This window comes from Oncorhynchus nerka, linkage group LG20 (genome assembly GCF_034236695.1).
Source record: "Oncorhynchus nerka isolate Pitt River linkage group LG20, Oner_Uvic_2.0, whole genome shotgun sequence".
NCBI lineage: Eukaryota > Metazoa > Chordata > Actinopteri > Salmoniformes > Salmonidae > Oncorhynchus > Oncorhynchus nerka.
Window position 1 is genome coordinate 72514500 of NC_088415.1, and position 24751 is coordinate 72539250.

A 24751-nucleotide genomic window follows, 5' to 3' on the forward strand; every position below is an offset into this window, starting at 1 on the left:
CAGCTAAAAGAACAAGCCTATGGCATGACACATAGCGAGATAGCATACAGTATGACAACTCATATTCTGTTCTTCTGAAATACATTTTCTTTAAACCTCCCTAAAATTGAAGTGTAAGCGTTAGACACTTGTGTCCCCACACATTGACTCTGTAAAGGTACCCTCTGCATATAGTCTCCACATTGACTCTGTAAAGGTACCCTCTGTATATAGCCTCCACATTGACTCTGTAAAGGTACCCTCTGTATATAGCCTCCACATTGACTCTGTAAAGGTACCCTCTGTATATAGCCTCCACATTGACTCTGTAAAGGTACCCTCTGTATATAGCCTCCACATTGACTCTGTAAAGGTACCCTCTGTATATAGCCTCCACATTGACTCTGTAAAGGTACCCCCTGTATATAGCCTCCACATTGACTCTGTAAAGGTACCCTCTGTATATAGCCTCCACATTGACTCTGTAAAGGTACCCTCTGTATATAGCCTCCACATTGACTCTGTAAAGGTACCCTCTGTATATAGTCTCCACATTGACTCTGTAAAGGTACCCTCTGTATATAGCCTCCACATTGACTCTGTAAAGGTACCCTCTGTATATAGCCTCCACATTGACTCTGTAAAGGTACCCCCTGTATATAGCCTCCACATTGACTCTGTACAGGTACCCCCTGTATATAGTCTCCACATTGACTGTACAGGTACCCCCTGTATATAGTCTCCACATTGACTGTACAGGTACCCCCTGTATATAGTCTCCACATTGACTGTACAGGTACCCCCTGTATATAGTCTCCACATTGACTGTACAGGTACCCCCTGTATATAGTCTCCACATTGACTGTACAGGTACCCCCTGTATATAGTCTCCACATTGACTGTACAGGTACCCCCTGTATATAGTCTCCACATTGACTGTACAGGTACCCCCTGTATATAGTCTCCACATTGACTGTACAGGTACCCCCTGTATATAGCCTCCACATTGACTGTACCGGTACCCCCTGTATATAGTCTCCACATTGACTGTACAGGTACCCCCTGTATATAGTCTCCACATTGACTGTACAGGTACCCCCTGTATATAGTCTCCACATTGACTGTACAGGTACCCCCTGTATATAGTCTCCACATTGACTGTACCGGTACCCCCTGTATATAGCCTCCACATTGACTGTACCGGTACCCCCTGTATATAGTCTCCACATTGACTGTACCGGTACCCCCTGTATATAGCTCCGCTATTGTTATTTTACTGCTGCTCTTTAATTATTTGTTATTGTTATCTGTTACTTTTTTTGTTGGTATTTTCTTAAAACTGCATTGTTGGTTAAGGGCTTGTAAGTAAGCATTTCACTGTAAGGTCTACTACACCTGTTGTATTCGGCGCATTTGACAAATACAATTTGATTTGATTTGATTAGAAAGTGACATGATTGGGTTGCCCTTTGGCCCATACACAAAGACAAACATTTTCACATCACAGTTTAATATGCAAGTTGTCTGGAATCCAATGAAAGGCAAAGTGAAAGTTCATTTCAAACCCAGTCAAAAGAACTGGAGACAGTACTTTTGCTTTTACTTTTGGTGAATTTCGCCATTATATTCAGCAAAACAGGTTGCGTCATCCTGTAAAAATCATGTGTGCAGTCCCGAAACAATATCTTCAAACTTTTATATAAGAACTATCCATTTAAAAGCATCCACATTACCAAATCAATAAACATAAGATGCTAGGAGTTGGGAGAATATAGGCTTGAAAAACTAATAACAGATTTCACTCAGAGTAAATATACGTGTGTGACAGTACATAATAGAGTTGACCTACCTGAAGCCAAACTTGTCCATAGCGATGGCAAAGTGTCGTGGCTGGTCGTAACAGTGGTAGAGGTTACGGTCGTCCATAGGGATGAGGTCCACGTCGCTGAAGATGAAGCAGTCATACTCTGCATCCTTCAGGGCCTCGGTGTAGCCCACATTCAGGAGCTTGGCTCTGTTGAAGGTGTCCTCGCCAAGCTGCAAGATAACATAGAAACAACACTGGTCAGAAACTGATGGACATACTGAGATCTACTGTAGGGGGATTAAGTTACATTTGCCATAGTTCAAGCGAAAATGCTAGACTTAACATATCGGGTTCTGTAGGTGGTATTTGCAAGCCTAAATAGCAAGCTTGTGCTGATGTAACAGATCATTGTGTGTATAACACAGCATATTGACAAAGAAACATGTTGTAAAGAACCCCACAGGAAGAATGGCCCACATCAGATATCCGACAACTAAGATGAAACTATGCTACGTAAAAAAATACTGCATCACAACTTGCTTCCCTTATTTTGATAACAGAACCAATCACAGTGCCTCAGGTAAAGTAACGTATCAGTTTTAACATTTGAACTCATAATGTTGTACAACACGTAATCCTTTGTAATCCTGTAATACCTAAGATTCAAACAAATAATCCACAGGTAAAATGTTAAGGTTACTTGCGTAACCCCTGTTCTCTGATAATAGAGTGAGGTGTCTCACAATGGGAATTAGCTGGATAAGCAAACAGCGTCTGTCGTAGACAGACAAATTGTGTGGGAAAGGAGGGGGGGACCCTGCTCAATATAAGCAGAGAGGAAGAGGCTAAGCGAGAGGTTTTACTCCACCAAAAACTGGCCATGAAAATGTTTTTTGTATGAAGGTCAATGAGTGTGTCGAATTTGGTCAACAACATTTTTTATTGGTAATTTGCTACATGAGGTTTATTTGATTGAATAAAAGTTTCATAATGCTTAGGTTGTTAACGAATACACTGATATAAGTGGATGCACATGGCATTTCGGGCAACTTTTATTTAAAAACAATTATATCAGAGATGTGCCTGTTTTCATTAAGATAAGAGGACTCATCATGGATATAACACGTTTTAGCATGGACATTGCCATTGAGGGCTTCCACCATTTTAAAGTGGTCAACTGGGTGGAGATTCCTATGAGTTGGGAGCAATCAGCCAATGAAGAAGAATACAATTGTCTACTTTAAAATCAAGATAGCCTCAATGGCACTATAATGGCACAGAAACAAAGGTGAGTCCTCTATCTATGTCTATGGCCTGTTGTTCACACGTGTCTGCCCTCTCATTGGCTAGAATGGTCTCACCTGATCTCGCCTCCTCCCCGTCTGCCTTCATCTTTGAGGACATGTATTTCCATTGTTAGAGCGAGTGGTCACTTGACTATCTTGTCAATAAAAAAATACAATCTTTGATATAAGGCTCCAGGGGCCCGCACTCTGGTCATTCATGTATCTCTTCCTTGAGGTCTTGAGAGCACTCTATTGTATGGGACCAAATTCTAAACTTTCGACTACTTTAGTACAATATAAGTGAATTTATCCAAATACTTATGACTATTTTGGGGGAACTAGATATAAAGTGCTTTTATTTCTAAAAGGTAAATCAGATACGTATGAAAATACCCCACAAAAAAGTGACATTATGTACGGTCGCCTCATATAAAACATTTGTCAAAATGCAAATGAGTAGACACATTAAAAAACTGTAGCTTGACTGTCCAAATAAATACGGAGGGGGGTGGGGGGGGGGGGATTGGCTTTATGCAAATCTTTATTTATTAATTTTTTTAACTGTAGCTTTTCTTCTTTATCCGAAAAACATACTGTACATCATTTAAAAGTAGGAGCCTAAAACAATCTGTTTCAAAAAGTTTCTCATTCCACTTCCTGCCGGGGAGATGATGCATTCTGCATCCTCTGGTTCCAATCAATACGTATGTTAATTTGAATATTTTCAAAGGCACCAAGAAGAGAACATTAGAGACTTCAAAATGTGGCTTTATCAGACCAACGAAGACAGATAAGGTAATATATCTATAAAAAAAAACAAATTGCCTTTTTTCTCTCCAGTTGGTGAGCTCATTAAACATTATTGGAGTCATTTTTATTGCTTTAATAAGATGCGTTCCCCCTGAACCATCAGGCATCTCTAGCAAATGGAGCTGTACATCTTGTGTAATCACACGGCTGTGAAGAAAGTTCACATCCATAATAGGGATGATATGTTGACAACTACACACCCACCATTACAACACCACAGAATAAGAGAGCTGGTGTTAGGATGATAGGATTAGGAGACATGGGTTTCAAACAGATGATTTGAGAAGTTAAATGGGACCTGCTAAGTAAGAGGTCTCATCCATCAGCACAACAGAAATTGGAAGACATTATTCTGGGTTATTCTTGAAATATTCATCCTCCATGCCTGTCAGCTTCAGGATGGAAAAGATTTTGACATTAGGCTAATTATTGTGTTTTAAACTTCACCAAGAGTTATGTCTGCTCTGTGTTGCCAATCTACAACAAGACAGTATCCTTCCAAGCATGATGTCAAAGGATTCCATAACCACTTCCGTCATCATGAAGTGCTTTGAGAGACTAGTCAAGGACCATATCACCTCCACCCTACCTGACACCCTAGACCCACTCCAATTTGCTTACCGCCCCAATAGGTCCACAGACGACGCAATCGCAATCACACTGCACACTGTCCTAACCCATCTGGACAAGAGGAATACCTATGTAAGAATGCAGTTCATCGACTACAGCTCAGCATTTAACAACATAGTACAATCAAAACTCGTCATTAAGCTCGAGACCCTGGGTTTTGACCTCGCCCTGTGCAACTGGGTCCTGGACTTCCTGACGGGCCGCACCCAGGTGGTGAGGGTAGGTAACAACATCTCAACCCCGCTGATGCTCAACACTGGGGCCCCACAAGGGTGCGTTCTCAGCCCTCTCCTGTACTCCCTGTTCACCCATGACTGCGTGGCCATGCACACCTCCAACTCAATCATCAAGTTTGCGGACGACACTACAGTGGTAGGCTTGATTACCAACAATGACGAGACGGCCTACAGGGAGGAGTGTGGTGTCAGGAAAATAACCTCACACTCAATGTCAACAAAACAAAGGAGATGATTGTGGACTTCAGGAAACAGCAGAAGGAGCAGCCCCCTATCCACATTGACGGGACAGTAGTGGAGAAGGTGGAAAGTTTTAAGTTTCTCGGCATACACATCACGGACAAACTGAAATGGTCCACCCACACAGACAGTGTGGTGAAGAAGGCTCAGCAGCGCCTCTTCAACCTCAGGAGGCTGAAGAAATTCAGCTTGTCACCAAAAGCATTCACAAACTTTTACAGATGCACAATCGAGAGCATCCTGTCGGGCTGTATCACCGCCTGGTATGGCAACTTCTCCGCCCACAACCGTAAGGCTGGGGTCTGCACAACGCATCACCGGGGGCAAACTACCTGCCCTCCAGTACACCTACACCACCCGATGTCACAGGAAGGCCAAAAAGATCATCAAGGACAACAACCACCCGAGCCACTGCCAGTTCACCCCACTATCATCCAGAAGACGAGGTCAGTACAGGTCCATCAAAGCGGGGACCAAGAGACTGAAAAACAGCTTCTACCTCAAGGCCATCAGACTGTTAAACAGCCATCACTAACATTGAGTGGCTGCTGCCAACATACTGACTCATCTCTAGCCACTTTAATAATGACAAAATTGATGTATCACTAGCTACTTTAAACAATGCCACTTTATTTCATGTTTACATACCCTACATTACTCATCTCATATGTATATACTGTACTCTATACCATCTAATGCATCTTGCCTATGCTGTTCGGCCATCGCTCATTCATATATTTGTATGTACATATTCTTATTCATTACTTTACACTTGTGTGTATAAGGTAGTTGTTGTGAAATTGTTAGGTTAGATTACTTGTTAGATATTACTGCATGGTCGGAACTAGAAACACAAGCATTTTGCTACACTCGCATTAACATCTGCTAACCATGTGTATGTGACAAATAAAATTTGATTTGATCTTTCCCTAATATCTTATAGTATTACCCTGCCTGCTCCTCATATCCCTGGTGTCTCATCTCTCTGGCAGCTATCACAGTTCTGCCAATCTCCCTGTAAATGGCCTGTGAGAGGCAATTAACCCCATTATCTTTATCTGATAATCAACAGGATAACTCATCAGGGCTCTCCCTCTATAGCGCCACTGTGTTGCCACGCCGACGCCATCCAGTCTCCCCCAGCTGGCTGACCGACCGCAGTCAAGCTCAGACGTACCTGGGCAGTTGCTATGGAGACAGATTAGGAGCAACGCTTAGACCCAGCGCTGCCTGGCTCATCCTGAGTGATTGTATTCAGCGTTGTCGGACGGACTGCCTTGTGTCGAGTTTATCAGTCTCCAGCAGACTGACCCTATCACCCACTGCTGTTATCAACGCAGGGTGAGGGAGGCCACCAGTGAGAACTAAACTAGATTGAGTGCTGACTGTCTGTGTGTCTGTGAGTGTGTCTGTGTAGGGGGGTGGGTCTGTGTGTGTGTGTGCAGCACAGGCCGGTGGCACCTTAATTGGGGAGACGGGCTCATAGTAATGGCTGGAAAGGAATAATTGGAATGGTATCGAACGCATGTGTTTGATACCATTCCGTTAACTCCATTCCAGCCATTACTATGAGCTGTCCTCCCCTCAGCAGCAACTTGTGGTGTCTGTTCGTGTGTGTGTGATTTAGGGGGGGGGGGTGCATGTGTGTGTAAGGAAACAAGTAGCATAATAAGGTGAAGCATCAGATAAAACTCTGTTTTCAGATGATACCGGAGCTCCAAGTCTAAGCCATAAGACTGCTAAACAGAGAATCAAATGGCTACCCGTACTATTTGCATTGCCCCCCTTTTTTTATGATGCTGCTACTGGCTGTTTATCATCTATGCATCATCACTTGACACCTATGTACACATTACCTGAATTACCTCAACTAACATGTACCCCCCCGCACATCGACGTGGTATAGCCTTGTTATTGTAATTCTTTGTGTTACTTTAAATTGTATTTGTTTAATCAAAAATTTCAAAAGAGTGTCTCTCCCTTTGAAGAGGGGGATGACCGCGGCAGCTTTCTAATCTTTGGGGATCTCAGACGATGCAAAAGAGGGGTTGAACATGCTAGTAATAGGGGTTGCAACAATTGCGGCTGATAATTTTAGAAAGGGAGGTCCCAGATTGTCTAGCCCAGCTGATTTGTAGGGATATAGATTTAGCAGCTCTTTCAGAACATCAGCTGTCTGGATTTGGGTGAAGGAGAAGCAGGGGGGCATGGGCAAGTTGCTGCAGGGTGCAGTGCTGTTGGCCGGGTTAGGGGTAGCCACGTGGAAAGCATGGCCAGCCATAGAAAAATTATTATCGTAGATTTATCGGTGGTGACAGTGTTTCCTAACTTCAGTGCAGTGGCCAGCTGGGAGGAAGTGCTCTTGTTCTCCGTGGACCTTACAGTGTCCCAAAACCTTTGGGAATTAGTGCTACAGAATGCAATTTTCTGTTTGAAAAAGCTAGCCTTAGCTTTCCTAACTGACTGTGTTGGTTCCTGACTTCCCTGAAAAGTTGCATATCGCGGAGGCTATTCAATGCTAATGCAGAACTAGATGTCTAGTTGGCTAGATGTCCTTTAGGTGGTGGACCATTCTTGATTCGCACGGGAAACTGTTAATCCAGCAGCATTGCAGTTCTTGTCTGGCACCTACTACCATACCCTGTTCAAAGGCACTTAAATATTTTGTCTTGCCCATTCACTCTCTGAATGGCACACATGCACAATCCATGTCTCAATTTTCTTAAGGCTTAAAAATCCTTATTTAATCCATCTCCTCCCTTCATCTACACTGATTGAATTGATGAAGTGACATCAATAAGGGATCATAGCTTTCACCTGGATTCACCTGGTCAGTCTGTCATGGAAAGAACATGTTTTGTACACTCAGTGTACAGTAGAGAAACTAGTACTGCAAGTAGTATCTGGGACATTCCTACATAAGAGTCAGTATCAAATGGCTTGACATACTGTAGCATTCAAACCTCGCAGTTCATCGTAAAAAAACATAAAACATGTATTAAAGAGACTGTGGCTGTGTACTGTGCAGGACTGCACACTGATAAACAAGCATACTGTAGAATTGTGTGACATGACAGCATACACCAAGTACACAAAAAATCAGAAACACCTGCTCTTTCCATGACCAGATGGATCCAGGTGAAAGCTATGATCTCTTATTAATGGCACTTGCTAAATCCACTTCAATCAGTGTAGATGAAGGGGATGAGATCGGTTAGGATTTTTAAGGATGGAGACATTTGAGACATGGATTTTGTATGTGTGCTATTCAGACGGTGAATAGGCAAGACAAAAGATTTAAGTGCCTTTGAACGGGGTATGGTAGTAGGTGCCAGGCGCACCAGTTTGTGTCAAGAACGGCAGCACTGCTGGGTTTTTCAAGCTCAACAGTTTCCCGTGTGTATCAAGAACAGTCCACCACCCAAATGACATCCAGCTAACTTGACACAACAGTGGGAAGCATTGTTGTCAACATGGGCCTGCATCCCTGTGGAACGCTTTTGACACCTTGTAGAGTCCATGCCCTGACGAATTTAGGCTGCTCTGAGGGCAAAAGGGGTGCAACTCAATATTAGGAAGGTGTCTGTAATGTTTGGTATACTCATAGGAGGTCATATCAAATCACATTTTATTTGTCACATTGTAACGAGTGCGCTGAGAGTCGGGAAGCAAGTACAGGGAATGAGTGAGTGTATTAGGGTAGCCTAGTGGTTAGAGCATTGGACTAGTAACCGAAAGGTTGCAAGTTCAAATCCTTAAGCTGACAAGGTACAAAATCTGTCGTTCTGCCCCTGAACAGGCAGTTAACCCACTGTTCCTAGGCCGTCATTGAAAATAAGAATTTGTTCTTAACTGACTTGCCTAGTAAAATAAAGATAAAAAAATAAATAAACAAACCATGAAACAGCATCAATAACACCTGAGGAAAGAACCAAGGGGACTGACAGATATAGGGAAGATAATCAAGGAGATGATGGAGTCCAGGTGAGTGTCATGAGGCGCTGGTGCGCTTGACGATGGTGACAGGTGTGCGGGATAATCAGCAGCCTAATGATCTAGAGGCCGGAGAGGGAGTATACGTGATACACATGCACCAAAAACAACAGGTGTAGACTTTACCATAAAACGCTTACTTACAAGCCCTTTCTAACGATGTCAGGAAAATAAAATCTAATCTTATTTGTCACATGCGCCAAATACAACAGGACCTTACAGTGAAATGCTTACTTCAAGCCCTTAACCAACAGTGCTTTAAGAATTTTTGAAAAAAATGTAAATAAGTGTTAAGTGCAAAATAGAAAATAGAAAATAAAAGTAACAAATAATTAAACAGCAGCAGTACAATAACAAGCGAGGCTATATAAAGGTGTTTCCAGTACAAAGTACATGTGCGGGGCCACCGGTTAGTCAAGGTAATTGAGGTAATATGTACAGTGGCTTGCAAAAGTATTCACCCCCTAGACATTTTTCTTATTTTGTTGCCTTACAACCTGGAATTTAAAATAATTTTGGGGGGGGTTGTATCATTTTATTTACACAACATGCCTACCACTTTGAAGATGGAAAATATGTTTTATTGTGAAGCAAACAAGAAATAACACAAAAAACAGAAATGTTGAGCGTGCATAACCATACCACAGATTCTCAATTGGATTGAGGTCTGGACTTTGACTAGGCCATTCCAAGACATTAAAATGTTTCCCCTTAAATCACTTGAGTGTTGCTTTAGCAGTATGCTTAGGGTCACTGTCCTGCTGGAAGGTGAATCTCCGTCCCAGTCTCAAATCTCTAGAAGACTGAAACAGGTTTCCCTCAAGACTTTCCCTGTATTTAGCGCCATCCATCATTCCTTCAAATCTGACCCGTTTCCTAGTCCCTGCCGATGAAAAACATCCCCACAGCAGGATGCTGCCACCACCATGCTTGGTGTTGTTGATGGTGTTCTCGGGGTGATGGGAGGTGTTGGATTTGTGCCAGACATAGTGTTTTCCTTGATGGCCAAAAAGCTCTGTTTTAGTCTCATCTGACCAGAGTACCTTCTTCCATATGTTTGGGGAGTCTCCCACATGCCTTTTGGTGAACACCAAATGTGTTTGCTTAATTTTTTCTTCAAGCAATGGCTTTTTTCTGGCCACTCTTCCATAAAGCCCAGCTCTGTGGAGTGTACTGCTTAAAGTGGTCCTATGGACAGATACTCTGATCTCAGCTGTGGAGCTTTGCAGCTCCTTCAGGGTTATCTTTGGTCTCTTTGTTGCCTCTCTGATTAATGCCCTCCTTGCCTGGTCTGTGAGATGTGGTGGGCAGCCCTCTCTTGGCAGGTTTGTTGTGATGCCATATTCCATATTTTTTAATAATGGATTTAATGGTGCTCCGTGGGATGTTCAAAGTTTCTGATATTTTTTTATAACCCAACTCTGATCTGTAAGTCTCCACAACTTTGTCCCTGACCTGTTTGGAGATTTCCTTGGTCTTCATGGTGCCACTTGCTTGGTGGTGCCCCTTGCTTAGTGGTGTTGCAGACTCTGGGGCCTTTCGGAACAGGTGTATCTATACTGAGATCATGTGACACTTAGATTGTACACAGGTGGTCTTTATTTAACTTATTATGTGACTGCTGAAGGTAATTGGTTGCACCAGAGCTTAGTTAGTGGCTTCATAGCAAAGGGGGTGAATACATTTTTTTTGACAACAAATTATTTTTTAAATTTCACTTCACTAATTTGGATTATTTTGTGTCTGTCCATTACATGAAATCCAAATAAAAATCCATTTAAATTACAGGTTGTAACACAACAAAATAGGAAAAACGCCAAGGGGGATGAATACTTTTGCAAGGCACTGTAAATATAATGTGACTATGCATAGATTTATAAACAGAGAGTAGCAGCAGCATAAAAGAGGGGTCTGGGTAGCCCTTAGATTAGCTGTTCAGGAGTCTTATGGCTTGGGGGCAGAATCTGTTAAGAGGCCTTTTGGACCTCGACTTGCCGCTCCGGTACCGCTTGCCGTGCGGTGACTTGGGTGGCTGGAGTCTTTGATAATTTTTAGGGCCTTCCTCTGACATTGCCTGATATAGAGGTCCTAGATGGCAGGAAGCTTGGCGCCAGTGATGTACTGGGCCGTACGCACTATGCTCTGTAGTGCCTTGCGGTCAGAGGCCGAGCAGTTGCCAGGCAGTGATGCAACCACTAAGGATCCTTTCAATGGTGCAGCTGTAGAGCCTTTTGAGGATCTGAGGACCCATGCCAAATCTTTTCAGTCTCCTGAGGGGGAATAGGCATTTTCGTGCCCTCTTCACGACTGTCTTGGTGTGTTTGGACCATAATAGTTTGTTGGTGATGTCGACACCAAGGAACTTGAAGCTCTCAACCTGTTCCACTACAGCCCCGTCGATGAGAATGGGGGCGTGCTCGGTCCTACTTTTTCTGTAGTCCACAATAATCTCCTTTGTGTTGATCACGTTGAGGGAGAGGTTGTTGGCTGCAAACCTTCTACTATTAAACTCGGACAAAACAGAGATGCTTGTTCTAGGTCCCAAGAAACAAAGAGATCTTCTGTTGAATCTGACAATTAATCTTAATGGTTGTACAGTCGTCTCAAATAAAACTGTGAAGGACCTCTGCGTTACTCTGGACCCTGATCTCTCTTTTGAAGAACATATCAAGACCATTTCGAGGACAGCTTTTTTCCATCTACGTAACATTGCAAAAATCAGAAACTTTCTGTCCAAAAATGATGCAGAAAAATGAATCCATGCTTTTGTCACTTCTAGGTTAGACTACTGCAATGCTCTACTTTCCGGCTACCCGGATAAAGCACTAAATAAACTTCAGTTAGTGCTAAATACGGCTGCTAGAATCCTGACTAGAAACAAAAAATTTGATCATATTACTCCAGTGCTAGCCTCTCTACACTGGCTTCCTGTCAAAGCAAGGGCTGATTTCAAGGTTTTACTGCTAACCTACAAAGCATTACATGGGCTTGCTCCTACCTATCTCTCTGATTTGGTCCTGCCGTACATACCTACACGTACGCTATGGTCACAAGACGCAGGCCTCCTAATTGTCCCTAGAATTTCTAAGCAAACAGCTGGAGGCAGGGCTTTCTCCTATAGAGCTCAATTTTTATGGAACGGTCTGCCTAACCATGTCAGAGACGCAAACTCGGTCTCAACCTTTAAGTCTTTACTGAAGACTCATCTCTTCAGTGGGTCATATGATTGAGTGTAGTCTGGCCCAGGAGTGGGAAGGTGAACGGAAAGGCTCTGGAGCAACGAACCGCCCTTGCTGTCTCTGCCTGGCCGGTTCCCCTCTTTCCACTGGGATTCTCTGCCTCTAACCCTATTACAGGGGCTGAGTCACTGGCTTACTGGGGCTCTCTCATGCCGTCCCTGGAAGGGGTGCGTCACCTGAGTGGGTTGATTCACTGTTGTGGTCATCCTGTCTGGGTTGCCCCCCCCCCCCCCCTTGGGTTGTGCCGTGGTGGAGATCTTTGTGGGCTATACTCAGCCTTGTCTCAGGATGGTAAGTTGGTGGTTGAAGATATCCCTCTAGTGGTGTGGGGGCTGTGCTTTGGCAAAGTGGGTGGGGTTATATCCTTCCTGTTTGGACCTGTCCGGGGGTGTCCTCGGATGGGGCCACAGTGTCTCCTGACCCCTCCTGTCTCAGCCTCCAGTATGTATGCTGCAGTAGTTTATGTGTCGGGGGGCTAGGGTCAGTTTGTTATATCTGGAGTACTTCTCCTGTCCTATTCGGTGTCCTGTGTGAATCTAAGTGTGCGTTCTCTAATTCTCTCCTTCTCTCTTTCTTTCTCTCTCTCGGAGGACCTGAGCCCTAGGACCATGCCCCAGGACTAGCTGACATGATGACTCCTTGCTGTCCCCAGTCCACCTGGCCATGCTGCTGCTCCAGTTTCAACTGACCTGAGCCCTAGGACTATGCCCCAGGACTACCTGACATGATGACTCCTTGCTGTCCCCAGTCCACCTGGCCATGCTGCTGCTCCAGTTTAAACTTTTCTGCCTTATTATTATTCGACCATGCTGGTCATTTATGAACATTTGAACATCTTGGCCATGTTCTGTTATAATCTCCACCCGGCACAGCCAGAAGAGGACTGGCCACCCCACATAGCCTGGTTCCTCTCTAGGTTTCTTCCTAGGTTTTGGCCTTTCTAGGGAGTTTTTCCTAGCCACCGTGCTTCTACACCTGCATTGCTTGCTGTTTGGGGTTTTAGGCTGGGTTTCTGTACAGCACTTTGAGATATCAGCTGATGTACAAAGGGCTATATAAATAAATTTGATTTGATTTGGTCCTGGCACCATACGACCAGGTCTCTGACCTCCTCTCTATAGGCTGTCTCATCGTTGTCAGTGATCAGGCCTACCACTGTTGTGTCATCGGCAAACTTGATGATGGTGTTGGAGTCGTTCCTGGCCGTACAGTCATGAGTGAACAGGGAGTACAGGAGGGGACTGAGCACGCACCACTGAGGGGCCCCCGTGTTGAGGATCAGCATGGCAAATGTGTTGTTACCTACCCTTACCACCTGGGGGCGGCCCATCAGGAAGTCCAGAATCTAGTTTCAGAGGGAGGTGTTAAGTCCCAGGGTCCTTAAGATAGGTTTGATGGCATGTGTCACTCAGATCAGATCAGCACACATCTCTAGTCATCCAGGCAGTGACAGGACTGTCCTTCAATCCCTGTGTGGTTCTCAAATGGCTTCTGCCTACATGTCCTGAAATTACACTGAGACCAGTAGCACTCAGGCCATGGGGAACAGGTGGAAACTGCCACATCGCAAAGCCAGGAGTCACAGGAGTCAGATGAGCCAAATGATCATGGCGGTGGAAAGAGATAATGTACTTGACCACTCCCAACAGGTTGACAGGCTGAGCCAAGATGTTCTAACTTGTTGCATTATTAGGAGGATGTCCCATGTTAACCGAGCCAGAACAAGATGCCTGTGGTTGAGTCTGGTCGTGGGTGATGCTTGGCTGAGTGTTGATGGCTTCAAAATGTATTTGTATTAGGAGCAATGGGGCACCAGCTGCCTCCTAATAATACTGATTGAGGCTCCTCCAATCCCAGTCACTGTGAGTTATACCCCTGTTCTTTTGAGTTGCTGCTAAGAGAATAAGGTTGTGCCCCAAATAGCATTTTGGGGCGGCAGCGTAGCCTAGTGGTTAGAGTGTTGGACTAGTAACCGGAAGGTTGCAAGTTCAAACCCCCGAGCTGACAAGGTACAAATCTGTCGTTCTGCCCCTGAACAGGCAGTTAACCCACTGTTCCTAGGCCGTCATTGAAAATAAGAATTTGTTCTTAACTGACTTGCCTAGTTAAATAAAGGTAAAAAAAAAAAAAATTCTATGACCCTATTCCCTATATAATGCACAACTTTTGACCAGGGCCTACAAAGGTATTAAAGGGCATATTGTTAAACCTAAGTTTAACAACCTAAGACTGTTTAAGCATGCGCAACAAGCCTCGCTAATTTGATTCCGATGCATCTGTCCGGATGCATCAAGCATGAATAGCATGCAAAGACCGCTTATTCTCCCATTTACTTTTAGGTAGACTCTCCACATGCGAGCATGCCACAAAACATTTGGAAATATCATACCAACAAAGGACCCACATTTTTCCCTGGTGTATTATTGGTATAGGCTACAAGAGAGATATTAAATAAAATAAACCACTTTCCTACATCAGCAAATAATTCATTTCTTGGTTTTAGGTATGTGTGACAACCTTACAAGAGTCTAGCCTAGCTTTATTGACCTCTGATAGTCAATGGAACATGAAAAGGCTTCACCCTCGTCAGAGAAACCAGCTAACATCCCCTTTGAGAACGAATTAAAGTATACTGTAGATGTAACATTATTGTCATCACATACGTATACCATTTCATTACCAACAGCAACATGATACATTGACTAAAGTATCATGAAAGAGCATTTTATACTCTTTGGGAAGCGAGAGAGTTAAAAGTACATTATCACATAGATTGATGCTTTTTTGCACGGCATTGTTGATTAATTAATTAATTCATTCATTCTGTATACTTCTGGCCCTTCTTTGGACACTGTGTTAACTAACTTCCAGACGAGCTTTAACGCCATACAACTCTCCTTCCGTGGCCTCCAACTGCTCTTAAATGCAAGTAAAACTAAATGCATGCTCTTCAACCGATCGCTACCAGCACCTGCCCGCCCGTCCAGTATCACTACTCTGGACAGTTCTGACTTAGAATATGTGGACATCTACAAATACCTAAGTGTCTGGTTGGACTGTAAACTCTCCTTCCAGACTCACATTAAGCATCTCCAATCCAAAATTAAATCTAGAATTGTCTTCCTATTTTGCAACAAAGCATCATTCATTCATGTTGCCAAACATACCATCGTAAAACTGACTATTCTACCGATCCTTGACTTCGGCGATGTCATTTACAAAATAGCCTCCAACACTCAGCAAATTGGATGCAGTCTATCACAGTGCCATCCGTTTTGTCACCAAAGCCCCATATACTACCCACCACTGCGACCTGTATGCTCTCGTTGGCTGGCCCTTGCTTCATATTCGTCGCCAAACCCACTGGCTCCAGGTCATCTATAAGTCTTTGCTAGATAAAGCCCCGCCTTATCTCAGCTCACTGGTAACCATAGCAGCACCAACCCATAGCACGCACTCCAGCAGGTATATCTCACTGGTCACCCCCAAAGCCAATTCCTACTTTGGCTGCCTTTCCTTCCAGTTCTCTGCTACCAATGACTGGAACGAATTTAATTGCAAAAATCACTGAAGTTGGAGACTCATATCTCCCTCACTAACTTTAAGCACCAGCTGTCAGAGCAGCTCACAGATCACTGCACCTGTACATAGCCCATCTGTAAATAGCCCATCCAACTACCTCATCCAGATTTTTCTCCTTTGCACCGCAGTATTTCTACTTGCACATTCATCTTCTGCACATCTATCACTCCAGTGTTTAATTGCTAAATTGTAATTATTTCGCCACTATGGCCTATTTATTGCCTTACCTCCTTTATCTTACCTCATTTGCACACACTGTATATAGACTTTTTTCTATTGTATTATTGACTGTATGATTGTTTATTCCATGTGTAACTCTGTGTTGTTGGTTGTGTCACACTGCTTTGCTTTATCTTGGCCATAAAGGTGAACAAAAAAAGGTGAAAAAAAACCCGGGCACAGGACAAGATACTCTTGAGAAGTACACAGCATAAAAGTTGTCAAGCGTCTACCATTCCCACTGGACATGTGATCTGAATATCAATCCAAACGAATTAAACCTATAAATTATACCTGGCCTGGTTTGATATCTTAACAGCCATCAGCAGCTTTGAGCAGGACTTATGGCTCAGTCTTATGGCTCAACTCATCGACTCGTGTGATTAATACGCCACAGCCTCCCACATGGTGCACTACTTTTGACCAGAAAAGTAGCGCACTATACAGGGAATAGGGTGCCATTTGGGACATAACCTTGGTTATCAACTGGTGCAGTGGGGTATCGATAAGGCTTTTACTGGGCAGAGTGAACATAAATCAACTATTTTGAAATAAATGGGGTTGAGATGTAACAAAGAGATAGTGCTTGTATGATGTATTAGGGATTTTAAAGCTGTTGATTATTCATGGCCATACATACAATGCATGTTATTGAGACAGCAGCAGGTTCAGGGTTTAGGGTGAACGGAGAGGAACACGCTGTATCATCAGGAGATAAACCCCACTCGCCATAACCTCAGAGTGGAGTATGGAAATGTGTGTGCATATGACTCATCGTCTAATAATGATGCCCTTGCCATGGTTTACCGTACATAGAAGTCACACAACATTTGACAGTTTAGTCATTTAGTAGACACTCTTATTTAGAGTGACTTACAGGAGCAATTTGGGTTAAGTGCCTTGCTAAAGGGCACAGACAGATGTTTCACCCAGTCGGCTGGGGCATTCGAACCAGCGACCTTTCAGTTACTGGCCCAGCACTTTTAACCGCTAGGCTACCTGCTGCTCCTAGAAGAAGAAAGTTCTCTCTTAGAGTGGACGAGGAAGATGGCCACATGGAGAGTGTGTGTAAATCTTAAATGTTGCCAGTCAGCTTGCCTGGCCGGCGGTAACTGCTGCTACTGAGACCTTATGTAGTCTGCGACCTGGTCAAACGTAGTGCACTATAAATTAATTAGGGGGTCATTTAGGATGCATCCTATCTCTCAGGATGCAATGGACACAAGTATAGATTAGACTTAATCTCTACCAATACAGCAGCAATGATGTCTTGTCATCTAGAGAGGGGATGAGCGACCAGTGATGTTACTCAAATAAGTCCTTCATTTCAGGTTCACAGAGCATTGCCAACGCCACAGACTCATATCACACGCTAAGTCAAAGTGTGGCTTCAAGCAGGGCTAGGCCAACCAAATATGATGTTAGGCCAACCAAACATGATGCTAGGCCAACTACACATGATTTATTCCAGGATGGAAGGTGGAGAGAGGTGATGTGAGAGGTGATTGACTCCTGTCTGTGGTGGATGGATGGCTTGTTGTTAATCCACTGGAGTGTTCACAATCAACCATGATGTCCCCTGAGACATAAACAACTACTCCGTTCTACTGTAGCATGTAGCCTAGATCGATGCTTCTGGTGACATGGGAGTATCTCTCTGCTGTCTTTCCGTTCGACGAAGATCCCTCCAAAGGGATTTCCTCGCTCTCTGTTCCATTTTCATTTTAGAGCAGAGTGTACCTGTAGCACAGATCCTCATGAGACACGAACATCTCTGGATCAACTACAGTACTGTTGGCACTTTGAATAATAGGCTTCGGCACCCTATTCCCTAAATAGAGCACTACTTGTGACCAGGCTTTGGTCAAAGGTAGTGCACTATTTTGGGATAGGCTGACATTCGGGACACAGCCCTGATGCTAGTACTGTAGTATTCCCTTTGTTAATGAGAAGACCTCCCATAAGACCTTTCATAAGGCCTGCCCATTCATTCCCCTTCACATACAGATGTAGGGGCTTAATTTGATCACCCTGTTGCAGGAGAGCTTTCCGGCAATACAGGAAATGTTAAACGTGTAGTGCATTTGAGGTTTTAAAAGGTTTCTGAGGTTTGTAATTTCCACTTGTATGAAAAATGTATAAATTATAATCCACAAAATAATACAAATTTCCTCTTGCTGCAGGATTATTTCCCTGCTGTAGAAAACTGGCTCAAAGTAAGATCTTACATCTGTAGATAGGATAAATTAAATAGGACTGCCATTCTCTTAGATTAACCTTTTAATGGTAGGTTTAACTGTAAAAAAGGATGTCGCTATCCCCCACACTGACTCATATTCATTCTGGTAAGAACTGTAGCACTCTTTTCACTTCAGTAAACTGGAGATATGACCTTACAAATTAACTGACTGTGGTTGGAAAATGTGCAACCTTCCTCCTTGTGCCTTGTAGGCTATGTACTGTAGCATAATTAGAAATGCAGCTACATGTGTGAAAATAATCCCCTGGCGAGCAGCAGCCTTTGCAGGACCACATACAGTAGTACTATCAGAATGATATGAATGTTAAAGAGTAATGTACTTCAACTTGGTCCTGGTGGTGAGTATTGGAACATGATCATGAGCCTTCCGAACTACCACTTTCATTAGTCCAAGAGCATCTGTCTCATCATGGAATCCTAATTCCATTAACGACTCGAGAGAACCTTGTAAGAAATCATGTTCATCAGCATATCCTGATGTGTTCCATTAAAAATTAATAGAAAAAGGATAGAAATGAAAGGATAGAAAACCACGAAACATCTAAGTCTAGTCAAATGGTACGCTGCTATATACCTATATAAAACTGAATTTGAACTATATCAAAATATATCTACCTTATTACTCTGAATTCAGTATTGTACTGTTGATTGAATGTTTGAGCCGGTGTATTTTTGTTTTTGGATTTACTCTGACTGGCAACATTTGCTTTGGCAAGGATAACGCGTGTGTTATATAAAACAGAAACATTCTGTACAGAGTACTCTGGGTTCATACAGCAACCGTCATAAAATATTGAACAAGTGAACAAGAAGCTATTGATGCATTTCCTCTGGGGTTGTGTGGTTGAGGAAAGCGTAGAAGGATTTTGTTCTGTTTTCTATTTCATTGCTTTGTAAATTGATTTCACCTGTATTGTGTCCATTCTCAGCTTTGAGGACTTCTCTGGTAATCTAGCCCAGGTCAGTGTATTATTAAAGCACACCAGAAGCTGGCCTCAATTTCACATAGCTTTAAAGGTCAAACACTATTTAGAACAAACCATGGCTGTGTCCCAAATGACACCATATTGCTATTCCTTACATAGTGCTCTACTTTTGACCAATGCCCTTTTTAGTGCACTATAAAGGGAATAGGGTGCCCTTTTGGATTCAGCTCATCTCCTGGTGTGGTCTGTCTATAGCAACTCTCAGTTTGGACAGTTCAGCTAGGTTAACCCCCGACTTCGCATTCTGTCCACCCACAGTAGACAACCTCACTGTCAGAATGGTAAGGCATGTTTTGCCTCGCCATAGAGAGAAGAAATGTGGCAATTCAAGAATAAGTCCTTAATTTCCTAAATTGACTTCATTCTGCTCCAGCCACTAGTCATATGATTGTGTATTTAAACTCTGGTGTTACACTGAATACAAAAACAGGCACGCACACACAAACATTCAATTTAATAAATGGATGTCATGGCCATATTCTAATTCCCAATTCTATGGGCATGACTCCACTTCTTTTTTTCTTTTTAACTCTGTTTATTAAGTTTTACACACACAAGACAAAGCAATATAAATAATATACTCAACTAGAAAAAAAATACAAATAAAAATACAAATAAAAAAACTAGCTTTAAAGATACCATACTTTAGACAAGTTAAACACACCAGGCAGAAGGCTACAGAGGTTAAAGGGCAATCTATAGTACAGGGACAGAGCAAACACCTCACCATTGTTCCTGTAAACAGTCAAGGGATAAGGGTGGAGAAATGCAACCACTCACAGAGAGTCATGGCCACAGACCGACCATCCACTGGATCCCCCAAAAAGTTTACAATGCTTTAAAATAAAAAAAATAAAAAAATAGAATGATTATTCATGTAGGTGTGAACAAAATGTAAAAATAACTGGGAAAAACAAGCTCACACTTCAGTCTCTGCCCGGGCAAGATGAACAAGGCATCTGCGGATCACAATCAATAAGCACATGGACCTTAATGCCCCCCCCAGCAAAAACACAGAGAGAAGCTCCTCCAACCCTTAAGTCACAGACTTATTTTAGTATTAATTGATGACTCCACTTCTATCAGAGATTCTCAAGCATATATATATATAAATGACATGGATTCATGTATGGTTCATTTCATTAGTATAATTTAAAGGGTGACAACCTTTAAAAAACAATGAATCCCTTTGAAAACGGCCTGTATGGCATCGATACAAGTCAGAAACAGTTATTCTAGTGTCAAAATTGACTGAACATTTTAAATAGGATCATTTTGGTCATTAAGTCAGTCTCGTCTAAAACTGGGTTTAGAACATCCGTGCGTCACAACAGTTAAATTAAGGTTGGGTTTTGATTTGACGATGTCCATTTGCCCACTAACATGGGGTGAACAGCTGCGGAGGTTGTGCTCTATCCAATAGCATAGACAGTGAGACAGAACAGCTCAGCAGCTCTGACTTTCTTTACATAAGACATGTCGTAGATTTTGTTACTTGAGAAATACTGCACCAAAAACCTTAGTTAGATGTAAAGTTGTGCAACTAAAACATGCATCGGCAAAAACATAAAAATTAATGGCAGATTTCTTGAGTTATCTTAGATTCATTCTGAGGAGTTTGAAGAAGTGTCTCATGGGGGACAAACATCATTAACCAAACTGAATCGGTCAGAAAACACACCAAGACTGATATCACATTTTTTTTAAAGACCAACAGAAGAGCACATGTGCCAATCAGCATGTTTTGGTGGCTCTTTACCAACTAAGACCCAAAGTAGTACTGAGGAGATAAAGAAAGGAAATCCATCCGTTACAGACACAAGGATTTCATTCATTTCATCAGTATGACAACAACAAAAAACTAGACGATTGTAATATAGAGTTTTGGGTTTGTTATATGTGTCCTGTGTTGTGGAATAGATACAAATCCTGGGTCATTAAGACCAGACTTTGGATTATTGTAAGACTGAGATGAATTGAACCCTTAACATGGCTCCCCTAGAGCGTTCCAGAATCTACCCGAAACATCGCAGGAAAATACTTCTAAAATACCTACATAAACTTGAATCATTAATGCAGCTGTCTAGACAGAGACTATGGAGAACTAATACATGGACTAGGTTGTTTCTCTACCTTTAAAATAAGTCTCTGCTGAGTTTTAGTGGCAATACAGTCATTCTTTGTAGCTCCTTGAGTGTATAGACATCTGTCCTTGATAGCTAGGGTGAATGTGTGATGTGAATACAAAAAAGTATGAATAGACTCATGTAGCCTATACTAAAAGCAGACATGAAATTGTTCCATTGAATATTGAAGGTTAAAGTCAGTATTTGAAAAGAGATGCTATTCTATTCTGCAGTAAAGCAAAAATATTTATTGAACTGAACTACCAAACCAGACAGTCAAGAGCAAATGTAGCCAATACTGAGATCATAACTGAGTTCCAACTGTATTGGGAGTTATCATCACTATCAAGTCCAACAGACTCCCTACAATCACAGTCAGTCATTCCTGACAGTCATTTTCCATTACCGCTTGAAATTTGTGACTTGTGTTCTCATCAACAGAACAGTTCCAGTATAGCAGACCAGATACTGGAGGTGTCCCAAACAGCCCTGGTCAAAAGAAGTGTCATATAAAAGGAAATAGGCTGCCATTTGGGACAAAGATCCTGAGAGTATGATGAGTTAGGAGAATGGAATACAAGGCTCTCCTGTCATATCCTCTCCATCTCTCCTCTGTTGGTGCATGGTGGATTAGCTAGGCTGTGTTGGATCCAGTGGGCGAGGAGTCTTGTCCGTCCCTGACTGGCACTCCGATAAGCTCTGAAGCTGACGTTGTGAGGAGGGAGAGGAGAAGATGGGAGAGGAGAGGAGAGGAGAGGAGATACATCGACAGATACACCATCCTCAGTGTAATTAATAACTTCACCATGATCAAAGGGATATTCAATGTCTGCTTGAATATTCTATATACCAATAGGTGCCCTTCTTTGCAAGGCATTGGTAAACTTCCCTGGTCTTTTGGTTGAACCTGTGGTTGAAATTCATTGCTCGATTGAGGGACTTTACTGATAAATGTGTAGGGTACAGAGCTGAGGCAGTCATTCAAAAAGCATGTTAAACACTATTATTGCACACAGAGTGAGTCCATGCAATTTATTATGTGACTTGTTAATCACATTTTTACTCCTGAACTTATTTAGACTTGACATAACAAAGGGGTTGAATATTTATTGACTCAAGACATTTCAGCTAGAGGTCGACCGATTAATCGGAATGGCCGATTAATTAGGGCCGATTTCAAGTTTTCATAACAATCGGAAATCGGTATTTTTGGGCACCGATTTTGCCGATAAAAAAAAAAGTTTTTATACCTTTATTTAACTAGGCAAGTCAGTTAAGAACACATTCTTATTTTCAATGACGGCCTAGGAACGGTGGGTTAACTGCCTTGTTCAGGGGCAGAACCACAGATTTTCACCTTGTCAGCTCGGGGGATCCAATCTTGCAACCTTACAGTTAACTTGTCCTCTCATTGCACTCCACAAGGAGCCTGCCTGTTACGCGAATGCAGTAGAAGCCACGGTAAGTTGCTAGTTAGCATTAAACTTATCTTACAAAAAACAATCAATCATAATCACTAGTTATAACTACACATGGTTGATGACATTACTAGTTTACCTAGCGTGTCCTGCATTGCATATAATCGATGCAACGCTGGGGGATGATTTTACAAAAGCGCATTTGCGAAAAAAGCACAATCGTTGGACGACTGTACCTAACCATAAACACCAATGCCTTTCTTAAAATCAATACACAGAAGTATATATTTTTAAACCTGCATATTTAGCTAAAATAAATCCAGGTTAGCAGGCAATATTAACCAGGTGAAATTGTGTCATTTCTCTTGTGTTCATTGCACGCAGAGTCAGGGTATATGCAACAGTTTGGGCAGCCTGGCTCATTGCGAACTAATTTGCCAGAGTTTTACGTAATTATGACATAACATTGAAGGTTGTGCAATGTAATAAGAATATTTAGACTTAGGGATGCCACCCGTTAGATAAAATACCGAACGGTTCCGTATTTCACTGAAATAATAATAATTTTGAAATTATAGTTTCCGGATTCGACCATATTAATGACCAAAGGCTCGTATTTCTGTGTGTTATTATGTTATAATTAAGTCTATGATTTGATAGAGCAGTCTGACTGAGCGATGGTAGGCAGCAGCAGGCTCGTAAGCATTCCTTCAAACAGCACTTTTGTGTGTTTTGCCAGCAGCTCTTCGCAAGCACTGCGCTGTTTATGACTTCAAGCCTATCAGCCTAATGGCTGGTGTAACTGATGTGAAATGGCTAGCTAGTTACATTTACATTACATTTAAGTCATTTAGCAGACGCTCTTATCCAGAGCGACTTACAAATTGGTGCGTTCACCTTAAGACATCCAGTGGAACAGCCACTTTACAATAGTGCATCTAAATCTTTTAAGGGGGGGGGTGAGAAGGATTACTTTATCCTATCCTAGGTATTCCTGAAAGAGGTGGGGTTTCAGGTGTCTCCGGAAGGTGGTGATTGACTCCGCTGTCCTGGCGTCGTGAGGGAGTTTGTTCCACCATTGGGGGGCCCGAGCAGCGAACAATTTTGACTGGGCTGCGCGGGAACTGTACTTCCTCAGTGGTAGGGAGGCGAGCAGGCCAGAGGTGGATGAACGCAGTGCCCTTGTTTGGGTGTAGGGCCTGATCAGAGCCTGGAGGTACTGAGGTGCCGTTCCCCTCACAGCTCCGTAGGCAAGCACCATGGTCTTGTAGCGGATGCGAGCTTCAACTGGAAGCCAGTGGAGAGAGCGGAGGAGCGGGGTGACGTGAGAGAACTTGGGAAGGTTGAATACCAGACGGGCTGCGGCGTTCTGGATGAGTTGTAGGGGTTTAATGGCACAGGCAGGGAGCCCAGCCAACAGCGAGTTGCAGTAATCCAGACGGGAGATGACAAGTGCCTGGATTAGGACCTGCGCTGCTTCCTGTGTGAGGCAGGGTCGTACTCTACGGATGTTGTAGAGCATGAACCTACAAGAACGGGCCACCGCCTTGATGTTAGTTGAGAACGACAGGGTGTTGTCCAGGATCACGCCAAGGTTCTTAGCGCTCTGGGAGGAGGACACAATGGAGTTGTCAACCGTGATGGCGAGATCATGGAATGGGCAGTCCTTCCCGGGAGGAAGAGCAGCTCCGTCTTGCCGAGGTTCAGCTTGAGGTGGTGATCCGTCATCCACACTGATATGTCTGCCAGACATGCAGAGATGCGATTCGCCACCTGGTCATCAGAAGGGGGAAAGGAGAAGATTAATTGTGTGTCGTCTGCATAGCAATGATAGGAGAGACCATGTGAGGTTATGACAGAGCCAAGTGACTTGGTGTATAGCGAGAATAGGAGAGGGCCTAGAACAGAGCCCTGGGGGACGCCAGTGGTGAGAGCGCGTG

The 24751-nt window shown here is 43.0% G+C and overlaps 1 protein-coding gene across 1 annotated transcript in view; it reads right to left on the reverse strand.

The window, feature by feature from the left end:
* LOC115103087 (beta-1,4-galactosyltransferase 2-like) overlaps positions 1–24751 on the reverse strand; it is a 156303-nt gene that overhangs the window by 30689 nt on the left and 100863 nt on the right. The window contains exon 4 of the mRNA XM_029623710.2: positions 1829–2016. Coding sequence (XP_029479570.1) covers positions 1829–2016 — 188 coding nt within the window. The remainder of the gene's footprint in view (positions 1–1828; positions 2017–24751) is intronic.